The 18135-nt window shown below is 38.0% G+C and overlaps 1 protein-coding gene across 5 annotated transcripts in view; it reads left to right on the top strand.

Moving 5' to 3' along the window:
• The window catches only part of ARHGEF7 (Rho guanine nucleotide exchange factor 7), a 131464-nt gene that overhangs the window by 90995 nt on the left and 22334 nt on the right, over positions 1-18135 (top strand). For all 5 annotated transcript variants that reach the window (XM_069878394.1, XM_069878402.1, XM_069878426.1 and 2 more), the window contains 8 exons: positions 5449-5587; positions 6520-6579; positions 7774-7920; positions 9626-9712; positions 13123-13201; positions 14640-14779; positions 15450-15674; positions 17654-17747. In XM_069878394.1, coding sequence (XP_069734495.1) covers positions 5449-5587; positions 6520-6579; positions 7774-7920; positions 9626-9712; positions 13123-13201; positions 14640-14779; positions 15450-15674; positions 17654-17747 — 971 coding nt within the window. The remainder of the gene's footprint in view (positions 1-5448; positions 5588-6519; positions 6580-7773; positions 7921-9625; positions 9713-13122; positions 13202-14639; positions 14780-15449; positions 15675-17653; positions 17748-18135) is intronic.

Raw genomic sequence — 18135 nt, 5'->3', positions numbered from 1 at the left:
CTGAGCCTGCAACTGTGCAGGCTGATGTCATACGCCAAGCAACAGTCCCTGGGAGAGGAGCTTGACTGGGAAATTTAGCACTGGGAAATTAAAAGCTGCAGTTGAGGGATTGCTGAGCCAAGCTGTGCCACAACGCTCTCAAAATGCGGTGCCTGTGTGCAGTCCTCAGACCCCTCAGCAGTGATAGCTCGTGCTCCATCTATTACAAACAGACACCTGCTCCAGAAGTGTAAGTTGTGATTTTTAAACATATACTTTTTAGTTTCTGGATGTGCTTTCCTCAAGTTTTAAGTGGCTTTTTACTTCTGTTACTGTAGGCACATTTGAACCTGTTCCCCTCCTCCCCCCTCCCATTTTGATTTGCAGCTTTTGAGTCAGCTGTACTAAGAAAGATTTGAATATATTAATAGGGCTTAAAAACACTTTTCATGGTGACCTTTAAAATATCTCAGGCTGTGAATGAACCCTGGTCTGGAGTGCGAAGAGTTCTTCAGCACAAGATTTCAGAAAAAATGAAGCACAGCACTTTTGTATGCTTCTCTGCATTTGATTCTGTCAAGTGACGCAGGTAGTGAATTCAAATCTTGGATGCCTCTTGCTGAAAAACTACTTATTTAGACAGTTGTGACTAAGTGGATGATTTCACTATTCAAAAGCTTTTCCTATTCAGCTAAATGATAACTCTTTTTAAAACTTACTGCTTAGCTGTGGGCTGGAGTTTTATTTAGCATATACTGCCTAGGAGAGTGTGGTACTTGCAGGCGTCAATTGAAATTGTGACCTGAAAGAGCCATTGTCTTTGGCAAAGCAGCTGCACTATTAAATGAAGGACACTGAGTTTTAAGCTGCTATTAATTACAAAACAGTTGTGAACTCTTGTCATATTCAAATGCTTTTCTCACTCATGGATATTTTACTGCAAGTAAACCTTTCCATTTTGTTATTTATTGTATTTGTCTGCTGTGAATAAATGAAAGACATTCACTTCAAGCTTTGAATTGAAGTAACATCCATATTGCCAGATATTTTATGTTGATGAAGCTGCAGGGGTAGCAGTTTCATTTAGCCTGAGTAGACTGCTAACAGGGTCTGTATGATGGAACTGCTCAGACAAAATTTTGGGTATTATTGTATTAAAAGAGTGTGTGTGTGTTCATTCTAGACTTTGAACAGGCCGGCATGTCAAAACTTGTCAGAGGGAAGCACAGAAGCTTATGAAAGAAGACATTGTCCTCTTGGGAAGGTTGGGAGGAAAACTACGTCATTCAGTTTTAATTATACCTATTAATACTGCTGTGAAAGGCTTCCTGATGATGCCATTGCTAAGCATGTTTTTCAAGATTTTGCGTACATTTCAAGTGAGCTGCAACTTGCTCCTGGGTTCTTAGGTTGTGATTAAGTAAAAAGGAGATGCAAAACATCCAAGTATCTTGTGTCAAAGAGCAGTGGATGGCCTGGAAACTGCTGCAACATTGCGTAACCACAGAGCATGTTTAGTTAAAGGCATCAAAGAGTACAGTGAAAACAAAATATCAGCTTTTAATTTGAGGTTTCCAAGTAGTTGATTTTAATTCAGGCTTCAGTGAGGTTTTTTCCTGTTTTCTCACACATCTATTTCAGAATGCTGAAGTTGAGAAGAAACAAAACAGTGATAATGAAAATTAGGAATGGTCACTATTTCACCCACATGCACAACATTCTTCCTACTGCAGAGGCAGTAAGTTTAAAACAAATAGGGGGAGAGTGGGAAAGTGCAGATAGCTCAGCAAATACCATTTATATAAATGTCCCCATTGGTACAGCTAAATGCAAGAAGTTGTGATCCCAGTCCACACACTCCCACAAGGGAAAGGGGAAAGGGAAACAAGGGAGAGGCTTGTAGGTTGGAAACTAAAACAGCTTTAATGAAACAATGATAAAAAGGAAAATACTAAGAAAACTATAAAATATATACAAATACAAAAAATTTAACCCCTTGATGACTATATGTCACCACTGATGCTGCAGAGCAGGAATAGGCAAAAGGTCCTGGACTGAGCTCAGTGGCAGATGGGAGCTGGACTCGGGAGCTGCACTCAGGAACTGGATTCAGGAACGCGTGGATTTGGAATCAAGCCAGAAGGAAAGACAGAGTCTTTACTAGACACTAGATATCAAAGAAGACGCATAGCCCTCATGATTCCTAAGTTTTTTACTGAGTATGATGTATATGGGGTAGAATATCTGGTCAATTTTGAATCACCTATCCTGTCCGCTTCTCGCTGGAGGTGTGATCCCCTTTTTTGCCCCTTTGACTTAATGGCATTCCATGAGCTCAAGAATAACCTTTGTTTCTATAGAAATAAGTATAAGCAATGGTCTTTCTGCATACCAGTGCCCTGTTACTTTGGTGATAATCATAAATTTTAAGCATTATCACTTCTAGATAAAGATGCTGTCTGAAAAACATGTTGTTAACTTTCAGAACATGAAGTTACTTAGACGAGGCTTAGCTGAAAAGTTAAAATTGGTTCTGCTTTAGCTCAAAACAGAACAGTGGGGGTGCTTACTAGGGGAATGAATGAAAAATAGTAATAAAAATAAAAAGCCTGGTGGTGTTCACATGATCAGCATCCTACATGGTGAATATAAACCTAAAACCAAGTGCCTTCTGACAGAAGGGCTTTCATAGGTGATCTTTGGTAAAGCTTCTTGGGAAGGTGTGTGGCTAACCTTCATGTGTATGATGCCTCATCACCTTGCTGGAAAGAGCTTTTTCCCATTTAGCCGAATAAGGACGATAGGACCTGCCACCACACCGTAGACATGCAGCTTAATATTTCAGTGAATTAGCCCAAGTCCTTGATGAACAAGTAACTGGTAACACCATAAAACCAAAACATGAGTCAAAATCCTTAGTCATGTTCTGGATGTCACCAGAATCAGTTGTTAAGTTCTGAAGTTGGTGTGTTTTTTTGCTGAGTAAGGACTATGACGAGATAAAATGAAAGGCGAAATAGGTCTTCAGGCTCTGGGTATTCAGAATTGGACAGCGTTACTTCTTAAATATAGATTTAAGCTAGAGAAGTACTCAGATTTGTCTGTGGTGCATTTATATAATTTTTTTATGCAAGGTACTGCAGGAGATACTTCAGTGGGTTTTAATTTTGGCTTAAACCTGACTGTGTCACAAGCTGATTTTGGGAGGTCTGAAGTTGCTGATCGTTTGAAAGGGATGTAGCAAGGTCTTCCTGGTGGAGCTGTGGGCTTTCTCAAGGGTGCTTAGTCTCTTTCTCTGCATCTTTAAAATGCAAAGCAGGTGTTGGGAAATCCCACCACCTGCTTTCTTGTCTCTGCAGTTGACTACAGCAAAAATGGCACAAATACATACACTGGGGAGTGCCTGGTCCTGGAATAGGGGTGTAGTGCTCTAGAAGAGGTGATGTGTGGTTATGTTGGACCTGACAATTCAGGAGCGGTGCTGGATGTATTTAAGCAAGGTAGCGTTAAGTAAATAGCAATTAACTAATCTGAAGATAAGTAAATGTTGGAGTAAACTGTATGGAAAACTGCATTTTCTTCTGTTAAGTTAGGGATGCAGCCGGGAGGAGAGAGATCAGAGTGGGGTGATGGGTAAAGCACTTAGATTGGGTTGGGAAGGTTGCAGTTCATGTTCTTGTTCCGCTTTCTTCTTCTATTTGGACAAATGAAATTAATAAGCAAAGTGTCACTTCTTCTGAAATGGGAAGGAGTGCATGTGTGTGTCTTGGGAAGTAGGGAGGTCTGTTTTATCTTAATCTACACGATGCTTTTATATACCATGACTCACTGATAATCGAGCAGGTGTATTATGGCAATGTCCCATCAGTGTATTTTCCCTAGGGAAACTGAGCAGGTCAAGATTTGATTTTGCATTTGCATGGAAACAATATGCTATAGGTTTGGTGGTGCTTTCCCTTCCCTTTTCGTTCATGTGCCTATAAAGTACAATTAACCTCTTTTATTGCTGTGTGAGGTTTGATGCTGTTTTTACACTTTGTAGAAGTACTGAGTCTGGTAGCTGGCTAAGGCTTCTTTTGAAAAATGAGCCTGTGTCAATAACAAAGGAGGGAATAAAAATTAGTAGTAAAAAAGTAGTAATTCTGACTTACAGGGGTATAATGCTGTTGATCAGTAGAAAGTAAGGACTTCGAGGGTATCTTAGAGTGGAATTTACATGACTGTTACTCGAGAATAGTGTTTTGTGTTGTGGGTATTTTTTTTGAGAACTAGTTAATTTACTGTAACAGGAGCTCAAAACATGAGCAACACCATCTGCGGGTGTCTAGAATGACATGCCCTGAATGCAAGATGATGTTATCTTTTCAATAAGTAGACTTCTCAGTTTCCTTTATTAAATTTTTGTGTTTGGATTCCCATGTTCTTCTGCAACTTGTAGTTTCTGAATCCAGAAATACAGGCCAGGTGTACCTTCCTTTCCTGATGGAGAGGGGTCATTTTGTTCCTGATCATTAAAACTCCTGATAAGCTTGTTCTCTACCACAGTCGTCTAAATTTTCTGTTTTATAAGGAAGCAGAAGATGTAGCTATTTTAAGTTTTCCTGATAGCAAAGAGAGCTGAAATTCCCAGGATGTGCTGCTTTTTTTACTAAGTCAATGTAAAAAAGAGTTAAGGGGTTGGACGAGTTCTTGGAAATTATTCAAATATGAAAAAAAAATCTGGATAGGGGAAGTAGCAGTTCATTATACTTGAAGAGCATTGATTTATTTCAGCAGCTTTGCTGTCAAAACAAATGTGTTGTGTAAGTACACCCTTAGTGAAATCCAAATTTGTTTGAGGATAGATTGCTCAGTAATTATTTCTGCTATGGTCTACTATTTGTCTGGCTGTTGGCTAGTTGGTCATTTTGCAGCACAACCTTGAATGTGTGAGATGAAGTTGTTACATGCAAGTGTGGGAAGAGAAAAGGTTCTTTAACGCTCTGTTTTCCCATTGGTTCCTGACACCTTAAAAATATTAGTGCTTGATAAAATATGAAGCCATTGTCTTGCTTATACTTGTGTATTACTTGTGTAAACCACCTCTAAGGTCAGATGTCATCTTACTAGAATAAAGGCCTGAGTAATAAAATACAACACAAATGGCTTTATTCTGCAATTGTTGCTCAGATGGGGTAGCATTTAGGAGCTGTCTTTGAGCATCAGTTGCCTAGAACGGTGGATTTGATCCTTTGTCTGTTTTGCCCTAGATGGATGCTGGATCTGCGAATGTCTTTGTTCCTGTGTTTTATTTAATGAAGAAACTGGTCACAGGACTTAGGTTATACTTGACTTACTTTTTGATTTATTTGGACTCTTGTTTTATTGGCAGAATTCATTGTGGATGAAAGACTGAAGTGAAGAATCCAGTGTAATTTGAATTGTCTTGGTAATTTGATCTTAACTTGTTTAAATATCTTGTGTACACAGTGAGGAGCTAGGAGAATTCATGGAGGTGAAAGGTGCCAACAGCCCTGGGATCCTTGTACTGACCACGGGCCTCAGCAAACCTTTTATGCGCCTGGATAAATACCCCACGTTACTCAAAGAACTTGAAAGGCACATGGAGGTATATCTTATCAGCATTTATGTTCCAGCTTAATGATGATTTGACATCAGTTATTTTAAAGGTACATGTCAAACATGATGGGACCCAAAATTACATTTGTTTGCTCTTCTGCCAGCCTTCTGAAATATGGGCTGCAATAGTTTAAAACTTAATGCAACAAAACATCATGTGGAAGCTGAACATTTAAAGTAAGACTAGCCAGAGAAGCTGATCTTCACTCCTACGACAGTCTTGCAGGGTCTTCGGTTGACTTGAATGTATCTCCTGCATACTGCTTGAGGCTACTTTATTTTGTACCGGGAGCGCTGCTTCCCATCTTAGGACCTCAGCGTGTTGAACATGTCACCAGAATAGTCCCTGTGACTTCTACTGAATGTTGTCTGAAAAATATCTGTCCAGTATAGTAAAGAGATCGAGGAGCTACTGTTTCCACCTTTGCATTTTGTAGGTTAGATTGGTTTATAGATTAGATTTATATATAGATTTATAGGTTAGTTTTTTGAAGCATGAAGGAAGGAGAGAAATGGAAAGTCTTTGTCTTGTCACACAATTTAGTTTGTCAGTCAGTGACAGCAGAACATACTAATCTGTATGGAATCCAGTTTGTGACAAAGCTAGCATGCCAAATAGAATTCTTGAAATAAACATTTTCTTACTGGGATTTCAAAATCTCTTACCCACTAGGTCTTGTAAAACTTCCTTGGCTCTGTTTTAAATACAAGTAGGAATGTTATAAGTGACTCTTCATTTTGGCTACAAGCAAGACTACCAGTGTTTGGTGTAGGGATAAGAAGGCTGTGAAGAGAGAGCAGATTGGCCTGCAACCTCTGTTTTACAGAATTATTTATTTATCTTTAGTTAAGCCTCTAAACTTTTAGTATATATTTTACTAGAACTAAAGTTTTTATTTATGTTTTCTCCATTGTTTTTAGGATTATCATCCGGATCGTCAAGATATTCAAAAATCCATGACGGCCTTCAAAAATCTTTCTGTAAGAGTCATAAAAAGTAGATGATATCTTTTAAGTAGAATGTTCCCTATTTTCATTCCTCTCCGTTGCTTTAAAGAAGTGAAGCTTTTTTTGTATATGTTTGTATAAGAAATTTTTGAAAGCTGGGAAAATGATGCTGTGTGTTAGCAGAGTTAAGGATGGTAATTTGCTGGGGAGCTCTAGCAAATAGACTGTTGAGTAAGCCTTGCAAGGCATTCTACATCTCTTAGTCTGCCCTCTCACTTGTGCTTTGTCTCCCGTTCTGCTAGTGCTAACATAACTAGCATCTTGAAGAAGGGCTTTTTTATAACAATTAAGTATGTTTTCTGAGTTTTTTACAAAGTGCATTCTCTCTAGGGGTATGATGTTGAAGTTCTGAGATGATGGAGAGAAGTGCTAGTGAAGTTCAGGAAATATGAAATGTCTAGTAGTAATTAGAGCAGGAGGCCTAATTTGAACAGATGAGCTATCTGTTACTGTCATTAAAACAAACAAGCACCTGTCAACTACAGCAGGCATATATTTAATGCAGTCTCGGTTACAATAAACTTCATGTTTTGTACTTCACGTTAGGAATGTGTGCGGGTGGTAACCTGGCATTTTCAACGTTTAATTTAGATAGCAGAAATTTATTGTTACCTGTGTTCAGAAGAGGCTTAGGGATCCATTCTGTTTGGTGCTTTACGAACAAGAGGGAAGACAACTTGTTGAGAAAAATTCAAATGAATGGAATGGGAGTACAGCTAGTAGAGCAGGTTGGAGAAATTAATAAAAATAGGAATGCGCGTTTATATACACTTATATTTTGGACAGTTGGTATGGCTCTTTTTACTGAAGAAAGTTGCTTTGTTGTATCACCATGTGCATTTGTGACAGCTGTGTTACTCTTTTCCACTAAGCCTATCCAGCTTTGATTGGAAGTACAAAGATAAAACATTTAGAGAAAGGGGAAATTTGAGAAACAGAGGTAACTGAAGTCAGTGTATCGAAAGGAAAAGTAATAATATTGAAGTTGGCAAGACTAATTTTATAAGAAATATTGGTAAGAGTTGCCTAAATGAAAACATTTCAAGTTAGGTGATATTGTATTTATACTACAAACACAACAGTAAGTGTAAGTCTGGTGATATTTCTGCCTTTAACCTCCAAAGGGATAGAGTTGATAACAATGGTATTTTTCCCTGCTTTTGTTAGGCACAATGTCAAGAAGTACGGAAACGGAAAGAACTTGAACTACAAATATTGACGGAAGCTATCCGTTGTTGGGAGGGAGAGGATATTAAAACACTTGGCAATGTCATTTACATGTCCCAGGTCATGATTCAGTGTGCTGGAAGTGAGGTAATGTCCTTCTCATCTTCACTATTGGTCTTTGTTTTTTGAATAAAACTAATTTTGCTCATTTTACAACAGAAATAAACAGAATCCTTCAGAGATACTAATCTAGAATAAATCTTTCTCTGCTGATTGAAGGTTTTTATTACAAAGCCTGAAATAAATTTCCTCAAAGATGGGTGGTCTTAACTGTAAAATTTACATAATAGAATATAGCAGTTATAAACTTTGGAAGATGATTTTGCAGGACTATTTTTAAATTGCATTATTCAACAGGGTTTTCCATGTGTAGTTATGTTACAGGAACATTCTGCATAGCAGTTATTATAATGCATTTTAAATGATAAAAGCTTTCAGGTTATCTATTGCAAGGTGCCTAAGACACCACTTCTTTGTTGCTGCTTTGTACACTTTTCTCAAGTAGGAAAATGTGAAATACAAGCTCGAGAACCAAGTGGTTTTTGAGAAATAAAATAAGAATAAACATTGCGTAGTTGAAGGCAACTCAGCATAGTCTGGGGTGATTTGTTTAAAAGTAAACAAACCAAATTAAAAGCACACAAAGAATAGGTTATCCTTGAGAAATAATGTTAAAATACTCCTAAAAGCGAGTGCTAACAGAAAATAGATGTTATACAGATTACTAATGTGTTTTTACATGTCTCCCTGTAAAATCAATGAAGCTTTGAACCTGGTGGGGGCTTTTGAATTGCAACCTCATTCAGTCATTTTCCTCCCTTAGAACAAAGGTGTCCCTAAATATGAACCAAGAGAAAAGTGTTTATGCAACAGAATATTTTAAAATAAGATTCAGTAGAGCTGATAGTTTCTGTATAACATTATAGGTTTGTTTGGTTTTTTTTAAACTAGATATTGAACAACATTTGTGCAAAGGCAGTTGATTTTGTTAGTTCTTTTAAAAAATTATTTAGACGCTTGTGTGTGTTTACTGAAAAACAGATAGACTAAAACTTGGTAAGGACTTGCGTTGTTTTGCAGAGAGGCTTGAAATTGAAATAGGAGCTTTGTCAATGGATGTGTTTTGTCATTAAGATTAAAACATTATACTTTAATGCTTCTCTCTTGCTTCATCTGTGTATAGCAATTCCTTAAGAGTAAACCTCCACTTTCCACAAAATACCCTCAAAACAAAACCACAAAGAACAACTTCATAAGTGAAACAAGCAATTAAAACCAGAAGAAAGTAATGGGTGTTTTTGTTGCAGATACAGGCATTATTTCTTTTTTTCTACTTTGGGTTGTAATCCAGTATCTTTTCAGAAAACTGATTTTTCCAATTTGAGGGACCGTGATTCTGACATTACTGTAACAACATCCATCTAAATTATATTAAGAAATATATCCAGTATATAATTTCAGTTTTGCTGAAATTGCAAAACAGTTGTTACTTTAATAAGCAAAGTCAGTATTTCATCCAGTCTGTAAAATTTCTATTTTAAAATATGAGGTTGTACTTTCCAGGAAGAAGTATAGACATGTGTTACTAGAACTTTTCAAAGAGAAAATAAAAGACTTTTGGCTTTTTTTTTAAAGAAAACTTCTATGAAGAATTGATTTTGCCAGGAGCAAATATTTGTGGAGTAATTATGGACTTGTAACATTATTGGCAGTTTTTAATAATTTAAAGCATAAAAAGGTGGGAGGGGGCTTGTGATGTTGTATTTACTTTTTCATTTTCTTTTTTGATAAGGAAAAGAATGAAAGGTATCTTCTTCTCTTCCCTAACATTTTGCTAATGTTGTCTGCCAGTCCGAGAATGAGTGGGTTTATCTATCAGGTAAAGTAATACATGTACATATGTGTATAAATGTATTGTGATGTGGGGTTTTTTCCAAATGATATTGAATAGGAAACTTGGAAGGATTATTAAGCTTCTGTGTTTATAAGATAAAAAGTAATTTCTGTATTAAGAACTGGTCACTTGTTCTAAAATTCTGAGCTAGAAGCCCAGGGTTTGTTTTTTGCAGTTGTGACTATTTGCAAGGGTTTGGGGTTTTTTGCCTTGTTTGTAGTAGCTAATTAGAGTAAGTATTAATAGCTTTAGGAGCTAGGAACTTTTCACATAGGAAAACAGTGGTGTTGTACAGGTTTGTTAGTGCTCTTGGCTGCTGCTTACCAAAATTACTCTTAAGCTTTCATTGGTGTGAGTTAGGCTGTTACCATCTTATTTCTTTAGGCACGTTTACATTAGTGTTTTATCTTTCAATCAGCAGAGCGCTTTCTTCTCATTTTTTCTGTTAAATGAACTTTGGGTCACAGGGTAGAAGTTGCTTCATTCTCCCAGACTAGATTCCCTCTGGATGGAACCGAACTGGAAGGCTCGCTTCAAAAGCGCACTTGATATGCCACTGGAGCAGATCAAGTACATGCGCTGACACTCAGTCCCTGGCGCCAGCATGAATATAGCCCAGCGTAAACCCACCCAAAATACATACAGTGTGGCCTTCAGATCCTTAGCACCAGGTGTTTCACTTCACAGATCCTTTGCTCGTTGCTGGTAGACATAGTCTTTGAGCTGTATTCCAAGTTTCCTAGCTGAATACTTGTGCCTGTTTCCCCACTACAGGAATAGAGCAACTCTGCTATAGTGCAGGATTGTTGTTGATTGGGTCGCCTCTCCTGTAGCTCTAGGACATGTTTCACAGAAGCACTTGCATTTTGGATTCATAGTTCCACAGACCCCTAAGAGGTGAAGTTAAAGCAAATGCACAGTCCATGCCTTCCCAAAATCTTTATAATGTTCAAGTATTGCTATTTGGTTTCCAGACATCACAGTAAAACACCAAAAGCAAGGGAAAAATGCAACAAAGTTGTAAAAGGAGCCAGAGATTTCACCTGCTGTAAATACTTAGGTAAATTAGGCTTTCAAGCAATTTGTTCTTTCTCCCAAGCAGTGATTCACCTGCTGTAAAGGAATGCTGTTGGTCACTTAGAGTTCCTGTGTGACCAGCTACAGCCAGTCACAAACTCTGTGACTTTTTTTTTTAATTAAGGGCAATTAAATTCCAAAATTCATATTTGGACAGAAATCTGACCTGCTGCAGTAGTAGCTGGATTTGTCTGAAACAGTGTTGCACTAGGTCGTTCAGGCGGACAGTTGAGTGTCTGTTAGCTTTGTGCTGCTCTTAAGAATTTTTGGCCAATGCTTTATCCCAGCAATGATGGAAAAAAAAATCCCAACAACTCAAAAATACAGGTGAGCTCTGTCTTCCAAGTGGCAGGTAGTGAAGGTAGATTCTTGTGTACTGGTTACAAATGCAACTGACTGGAAACTTACTGTGTTAGCAAACAAACAATATGAAATTAAACAATCTTATCAGGCTTTATTTTACTTTCCTATTGTCCATCACTTCTCTTTCTTCTTTCTCCCTCCCACCTTGTCCCCCAGGGGAACAGCATTGATTAGTAAATAAGCAATTTTCTGTACATTTCTCTTCAGTTTCTATTCACTGTGGCCTCTCTTCTTTCTTAGTGCTCACTGTTCAACTCTGTTGAATGCAAAACTCTAAATTTCCTCATAACCTCTCGTGATTGTCCTGACACTGAGAGCTTCTCAGATTTTAATGACTATATATACACAGCAAGGTAAAATTATTTCATCACTGTTTGTGTCTGAGACAGTGGCTCGGAGCTGTGTCTGGATTGCATAATGTGGGCTGCCTGGAGTTCCCTTCTGAGGTTTTTGTCTCAAAACTGGGATGCATATAGAAAGATGATGACACAGATCCCTTAGATATTCTCAGGGAAATGATGCCATTAGAGGCAGCATCCTACCTTACAGTCTTCCCTGTATTTCTGAGTATTCCAGTTATCAGCAGTTGATATTTCTGGTTGATAGTGCTGATATCTGCTACCTAAGCTTATGGGGAGATCTTTCGGCTGTGGTAAACTATAAGCAGAAGGGCATGGATCATGCTTAACAGGAGTGCTTCACAATTGGTTGTTGCAAGAAGGGGAATTTAAATGATTCACAGGTTTATTTCCATATTTTTGGTGTTTTGCTGACTTCACTTTTTCTCTCCATGTAGTTCAGGTGATCTTTGTTCTGTCATCAGTCTTTTGCTTAGTGTATCCACATATTCCCTTTCCACCTTCATAGCAGTTCTTGTAACTCTTTCATTGTGGTTGTATGCTGTGTTATTTGTGAGCCTGCAAACACAGCAAAACAGAAGAGAGAATTCTGGGCTGCATTTTAGCGCACAAAATCACCATGTTTCCTTCAGTGGGGAAGCTGTTGCAAGAAAACTCTTCCTTTCTCTTCAGTGTGTTGGGCTTAAGCTTCTGCGCATACAGAATATCAAGTGATTTTTAGTTTCCAGGCTTCTAAGAAACCTTTGTCTATTCTGCAGTCATTAAGGAGGGAAAAAAAAAAAAGTTGTATTTTTTCTTTTCCATCCATTGGAGCCAAAAAATTCTGCAGTAAATAGTATTTGCCATTTTGCCAGCATGTGCTGAATAGTGTTTCTGTGCAGGAGAATACAGGATCTGTCTTAAAAAACTTTAATAAAAGTTGCATTTCTGGTAAAGCCTTTCATCCTGACAATATTCAATCTTCTTTATTCTTCTGAAGGGTCAAAAAGTTATCCTTAAACTGACATTTTTTTTTTTTTTCCAGCTTGACCGGGTTTAAAATAAGAGGTTATCTTCTGCAAAATTAATAGGTGGTTCTTCAGCTTTACAAATTTGAAGGTGTTTGTACTGCTTTTGGGTTTTTTTGTCAAATATTTCTGTGACTGATTTTAGTGGGTTAGTAGAGACATCCATCCATTATTTACTGCAGATCTATTTGCTTAGTGAAATCTTCCTTTCTAAACCTACTTGTACCCCAAACCTTGAAAGCTAGTCAAGCAGTTTGCAGACAAATGTACTTAAAGGTGAATCACCATTGCCTCCAGTCATGTAAGATGGATGACCCTGAAGGTCTTGGTTTTCAAGAACCTGAGACTATGATGAGTGACCACGAAAGAGTCATTGAATTCACAGATGTCATTTACACAAGTTGGGCATATTAAAAACTTAAGTTACAAAGTATTTGTGTGGGTTTTTAAACCCATGACTGAATGTGTTTGTCAATTTACCCTGTGTGTCTTTGTTCAGAGCTTGAAGTTCATATGTTTTTTACTTGGTAATGTGTTTCTGTGTTTTGGATTTAACTTCAGTGTTACTGCTTTTTTTTTTTTTTTTTAGGGAAAACTTCCAATGACAGGAATGACTATCACAAAGCTAGAAGACAGTGAAAACCATAAAAATGCATTTGAAATATCAGGTATTGATGATAAATATACTTTTATTTACTACTTACTCCAGGATATGGTATGTAAAGCATCAAATGTCTTGTCTGAACAGAGGGAAAAGCTTTTTCATTGTGAGGATGACCAAGCACTGGCACAGGTTGCCTTGGAGAGATCTCTGTCCTTGAAGATACTTGAAAGCTGTCTGGCCACAGTCCTGGGCACCTAGCCGTAGATGTCTCTGCTTGAGCAGGGAGATGGATGACCTACGGAGGACCCTTCCACCCTCAGCCATCCTGTGATTATACAGATTTTCTAAGGCAGCTACCCAGAGCCTCGCTCGAAAGCTGCTTTTATTACTTGTCTTAAGCAGTTAACCAACTGTCTTTGCATGGGATTCATCCCCAGATTTCTGTATTTTAATTGGTGGAGATGTGTTACAATGAAGCAGTTTGAAGCATGTTACTCACTGCAGTAAAAGGAATTCCAGAGCCTGTAAGAGCTTTAGGCAAGAGTTTTCTTCCAGAAATGATCCATCTCTTTCCTGCGAGAGCTTTAGCATCTCTAATGCTAGCGATGGTTGCCTGTTGTGCTTACTTTGGGTAATTACTGTGCGTGAAGTCATTTGTTTCAGCACGTACCTTATATCTTTGGGCAGTTTAAACGACAGTGGGAGCAGGCTCCATACAGTGGAGACTTATACCTTCATTTCTTGGATCAGTTCTGCCTCCGAGCTGCTTGCATTTAAATAAAGTAATTTTGGCATTCTCAAGTGGTAGGAAGTATCACACATCAGTGATATGAGACTGAGGAAAAGAGCTGTTGATGGTGCATGTTCTTCTGAGATAATAGCTATGAAGCTGACCGTGGCTGAGGAATGTGTTGGGTTAAAATGGAGTTAACTGCAGAAATTAAAGTTATCTTTGGTTAAGATTGTTTCTCCAAGGGACTTTAACCTTAACTTTAACCTGCCCATTACAGGGGGGTTGGAACTAGATGATCTTTAAGGTCTTTTCCAACTATTCTGTGATTCTGTGATATTAGATTCAGACTGATTTTATGCCTTTTTTTCTGAGAGAACATAGGTGAACTCTGTTTTGTAACTTTTCCTATATTGCAGCATGCAGACTCAAGAATGATGTTTTAGGCAATATGCTGGGGCAGATGGATAAGCATAAGGCTACTAGATAAGCCTGTCTCCTGCATCTATTTATTGTCATTGAAGGCTGCATTAAGTTACTAGAGATGAGGGGAAAAAGGTAGAACTCCTGTGCTTGGCACAAGAGCAAATACTTGGAGGAAATGTCTCTTGCAATCTGGGAAAATAAAATGCTGTTGTACTGAAAATTCAGGTTAAATTTTTTGCTTAGTACTTGGAGAATATAGTGTTTTAGGAAACTAGGGTCTTTATAATCATGCCACGTAGAGTTGTTCTTCTGTGGTTTCATTCATCCTCTGTTTTCTGTCACCTAGGAAATATGATTGAAAGGATACTAGTGTCTTGTAACAACCAACAAGATTTGCATGAATGGGTGGATCACCTGCAGAAGCAAACCAAAGTCACAACTGTTGGGAATCCCTCCATTAAACCTCACTCTGTGCCATCTCACACAGTAAGAAATAGCTGCTGGATTGAAGTCAATGAGCAGTGTATGCAGAATAAGGTTATCTAGCAAATATACCACCATGTAAAGCATTTACTTTAGTCATTAGTAACAAGAACTGAATGTTATAACTGGAGTTTAACAGGTCAAAAGATCGTTCTGTTTTTAATTGTGGGAGCAAAGAATAAAGTGCTTAGATCTTAATGTAATAGTTTAACAGGGTAGAAGAAAATTCTTCATTGTTACTTTTTCTATTTGCACCAAGTAATACATCACCATCTTTTAAGTATCCTTGGAACAGTAGGTTTTAATTGGTGATGTACTTGACAGGCTGTGAAGAAACAGTTTCTTTAAATGCTTGCTTTTGGGTTCTGCTTTGGAGTCGTTGGATATGAATGGATCTAAATTTAGCTCCATCCTTAGTGGTGAGAGAAGTGGAACTGGGCTGCTTGGGCTGTAGCTGTTCTTTCTTCAGTGTGTGCTCTGTCTAGGGCAGACAATAAGAATTTCTTTAAGCTCCATTTGTCCAAAGAAATAATTTAGTATAAAATTTTCAAAGGCCAGCTGTAAAAACAGAAGCACTACGTAGAAAGTGAGGTTATTCTACCAGTTCCTGATGATATTATGTCTTTATTACAAACATATAGTTTCTTACCCATCTCCTTTGTGTCTTTGGCAGCTTCCTTCCCATCCAGTAACGCCCTCCAGCAAGCATTCAGATAGCAAGCCGATACCACTGACTCCTGCGTACCACACTCTCCCGCATCCATCACATCATGGGACTCCACATACCACGATAAACTGGGGACCGCTGGAACCTCCAAAAACCCCCAAGCCTTGGAGTCTGAGCTGCTTGCGGCCTGCACCTCCGTTACGGCCTTCGGCGGCTCTTTGTTATAAAGAGGTGAGATGTGGCAGCCAAGAAATAGAACCGTGTAGCAGGTCTACAGTGGGAAATCCAACTTTTTTTATGCACCATCGTTTGACAATTTTGTACATGTTTTTATGTAAAAACGATTTAACAGGCAATGCTGAATCAATGTAATGGACTAGTGAATGCTGTTTATTTCCAACAAATTCAATCTTGCAGATGAGAAAATACTAAGGCTCGTTGGGAGATGCAGGGGAAAACTCTCCTAAGTGCTTCTACTTGTTTCCACTCTTTATCCAGTTAATAAATAAGATTGATTTTATTGCCTTTTTTTTTTTAGTGGTTTGTCTGTTAGGTTGATCATCCAGGCTTGTTGCCAAGTAAATTATTTGCTAAGCACGCTGCAAAGTATCTAGGGTAAAGGATCTTATGATACTGCTAAGTGCTGTATCAAATTCTAAACAGCTATGGTAGTATAACTGACTGTTTTTTCCTTAGTATTTAGCACTTACTAGGTAACGGTAGCGGATTTAGAAAAAAAAACCAAAACAGTAGCTGTCAAAATATATGTAATGTTTTTGTACTTAAAAGCAACTAATGGCTAATGTTACTACTAGAAAATAAAAAAGCTTAGATTTTTAAGATGCTGTCATATTTTTTGATTAGCATATGGTATGAAACAGAATCTGTTCCAGGAGAAATAAAATGTGGTTTTAACCACAAAATGTTGGTGGACGTAGGTTAATTTGGTCCTGCCACTTTGTTTTATGTGGGTTTTGTGACTGGTAAGGAAATATTAGATTTATGTTGGTAGCCTGTGTGTATGTAAGGAGGAGAATGCTCTGTGGCTTGGCAATATCTCCTGTCTTTGTTACGTGTTCTCATGATACTAATTCAGTGTGAAGCAACAGGGCCCAGAAAGAATCATGCAGTAATGCCTAAGAATGCTTTATCCTGCAAGTGTGAGATGTTAGCAGAAAAAAACCCTTAATTTTGCGGACATGTAAAGTGCAGTTTCTTGAAAACTGTAGCCTAAACCCAGTGCCCCAGTATGATATGGCAGTGTTTTCTTTTCTGTGGTGGCTGTGTGTGTGTCTTTTTTTTTTTTTCTTCTGTTCTTTTGTAAATCCTCTAAACAACAGGGAAAAAGTAATAGGTGGCCCGCAATTGGTAGGCTGGTATTTAGGCTTAGTTTTTGCAAGAGGTTCTTATATTTGGTTGCGCTGTGCTCATTTTGTGATTTAATTCATGCATATGTGTGTAGGGCACGGATTTCTTCAGTTTGGTCAAAACTTCAATCATCTTTACAGTGTTTAGCATACAATGATGTTCAAAACCTATCTTCATCTTCTTTGGTCTGTCCTGCTCATTCACTTGTTTACTTTCTTGTTCTGTATTTCTATAGAGGATGTCTTGTGTCCTTAAGGTAAGAGGGTAGACCAATGTATTTCTTCTGTTCCTGTAACCTAGCGTTGTTCCTGTAAATTAGCATGACCACATTTTGAGCAGAAATGCTGTATTTGTTGCTGGTTTGTTTTTTGTTTTTTTTTTTTTCTGTAGTGTTTTGTAAGAACAGAACTAAACACTTACAAATTCTGGCTTTGAAGACTATACCTGCCAAGCTTCCTTGTTAGGTCCCTTTTTTACCTGCTAAATCAAGAGGTGAAATAGGTTGTCTCTTCAAAGGTTAAGGAAAAAACAACCTGTGTTAATGTATGCCTGCCTCTTCCCTTTGCTCCAGCTTCCAAATAGCCTGCATGCTTTTGCAGCAGCTTTTCTGTGTATTTCTTTTACTAGAACAGATAAAATATCTTTCTTGGTGTATACTTGGAGGAAGGGTAGAGAGGGAATCATCCAGAACAGGCAGATTGGTTGTGCCAAAAAATTAGTGAACTGAATTTTGTGCTCTTAAAAGATTTTCAGTTAGTAACTCCTGTATGCTTTTTAGAAGTTCAACTTTTGAAGCATTGTAGAGAAGCTCTACTCTTCTTATTTTTGTCTTCCCCACACAGGATCTCAGTAAAAGCCCTAAAACCATGAAAAAGCTGCTGCCCAAACGCAAGCCAGAACGGAAGCCATCAGATGAAGAGTTTGCACTCAGAAAAAGTAAGAGAAACTGGAACAAATGTCTACATGACAACAAATGTCTGGAATTAACATCAGTTTAAACTCTCTGAAAGTTAGATGTACAGTATGAACAAGTCATGTGGTTTCCTCTCTTCTGTCAGGAGAGAGGGTATGCATCTCCAGAGGATGGTTTGTTTTATTCGTCTTAGGTGCTCATGTCACGATGTGATTATTTGCTCACTAGAGACTTACCATTGACTACAGTGGGTGTATGCTCGTGAAGTGTCTATTTCTATCTGAAGTAGAGGAAAGGGAGGTTGACTATAGAGCCATGTGAAGCTCAGTAAGGGTAAACCTGTCTTTTAATACTTTTAATACCATTTGAAGATACTAATACTTTTAATACCATTTGAAGATACTAACCCAC

The sequence above is a fragment of the Phaenicophaeus curvirostris genome, chromosome 1 (assembly GCF_032191515.1).
Source record: "Phaenicophaeus curvirostris isolate KB17595 chromosome 1, BPBGC_Pcur_1.0, whole genome shotgun sequence".
NCBI classification, from domain to species: Eukaryota; Metazoa; Chordata; class Aves; order Cuculiformes; family Cuculidae; genus Phaenicophaeus; species Phaenicophaeus curvirostris.
Note: the sequence above shows the minus strand (reverse complement) of the source record. Positions and strands in the feature narration are given on the sequence as shown.